The sequence below is a fragment of the Chaetura pelagica genome, unplaced genomic scaffold, assembly GCF_000747805.2.
Source record: "Chaetura pelagica isolate M959 unplaced genomic scaffold, ChaPel_1.0 scaffold47, whole genome shotgun sequence".
Lineage (NCBI taxonomy): Eukaryota > Metazoa > Chordata > Aves > Apodiformes > Apodidae > Chaetura > Chaetura pelagica.
The window spans coordinates 6,314,169-6,315,302 of record NW_009954140.1 but is presented as its reverse complement, the minus strand read 5'-3'; the positions used below and the strand labels follow the sequence as shown (position 1 = coordinate 6,315,302).

The 1,134-nt window shown below is 61.7% G+C and overlaps 1 protein-coding gene across 1 annotated transcript in view; it reads right to left on the bottom strand.

The window, feature by feature from the left end:
• The window catches only part of TTYH2 (tweety family member 2), a 7,934-nt gene that overhangs the window by 4,091 nt on the left and 2,709 nt on the right, over window positions 1-1,134 (bottom strand). Inside the window, 1 exon segment of the mRNA XM_010002807.1 lies at window positions 5-150. Coding sequence (XP_010001109.1) covers window positions 5-150 — 146 coding nt within the window.

Below are 1,134 nucleotides of genomic sequence, written 5' to 3'. Positions count from 1 at the left end.
CAGCCCCGAGAGCTGCAGGGTGATGCTGCCTGCCAGCTGCTGCATGAACTTGAGGGTCTGCAGGTAATCCCCCCGCCTGGCCAGGAGCTCATTCAGCCGCGCCAGGTGCTGCTCCAAGCCCACCTGCATCTGCAGCGTGGTGCCGGCCACCTGGGGACGGGGCGGGGGGTGATCAGCCCTGCTGGGGGCTTCCCCACTGTCAGACACACACCCAGCACAGCCATTTGCCCCAGAGGAGGACCATGAAGATGACTTCAGGGCTGGAGAAGCCCTGCTCTGGATACAGGTTGAGAGAGTTGGGTTTGTTCAGTCTGGAGAAGAGAAGGTTCTGGGGAGACCTTAGAGCAGCTTCCAGTGCCTGCAGGGGCTCCAGGAAAGCTGGGGAGGGACTTGGGACAAGGGCAGGGAACGACAGGCTGAGGGGGAAGGGTTTTAAACTAGAAGAGGGGGGATTTAGGTTAGACATTAGGAAAAAATTCTTTATGATAAGGGTGGTGAGACCCTGGCCCAGGTTGCCCAGGGAAGCTTTTGCTGCCTCATCCCTGCATAAGGGTGGTGACAGGTTGGATGGGGCTTGGAGCAACCTGGTCAAGTTGAAGACGGCCCTGCTCTCTGCAGGGGGGTAAGAACTAGATGATCTTTAAGGTCCCTTCTGACCCAAACCAGCCTGGAATTCTATGATCCACGTGAAGATGACCCTCCGGGAAAGCAGCCCCACATCAACCCCCCTGTGCCTGAGCTGGATCCACCCCTGGGGTGGCCCCGCTGTGCCCCCCCCGGCCATTCTCGGCCACAAAGGCCCCATTCTGCAGGGTGAGGTCACCCTCCCGCGCTCAGCGGGGCCGCCCTGGGGCTTGGCCAGCAAGCACAGGATGCCCAGGCCCCTCCAGCTGGAGGCTCCCACGGTGCTTTAACCAAACCCGAGATGGGGGATGGATGTGACCCTGGGGGACAGGGAGGAGATGGGATGGGGGGAGCCTGCCCCGTGGCCCTACCAGCGAGTCCATGCCAGTCAGGGTGTGGTTGGCGTGGTCCAGGGCGTAGAGCAGCTGGTAGACCCCGTCGTTGGTCTCGCTGTTCCCGTAGAAGCCGATGCCGACGGCCACCCTCTGGGCAGAGAGGGGTTCCCCTGTT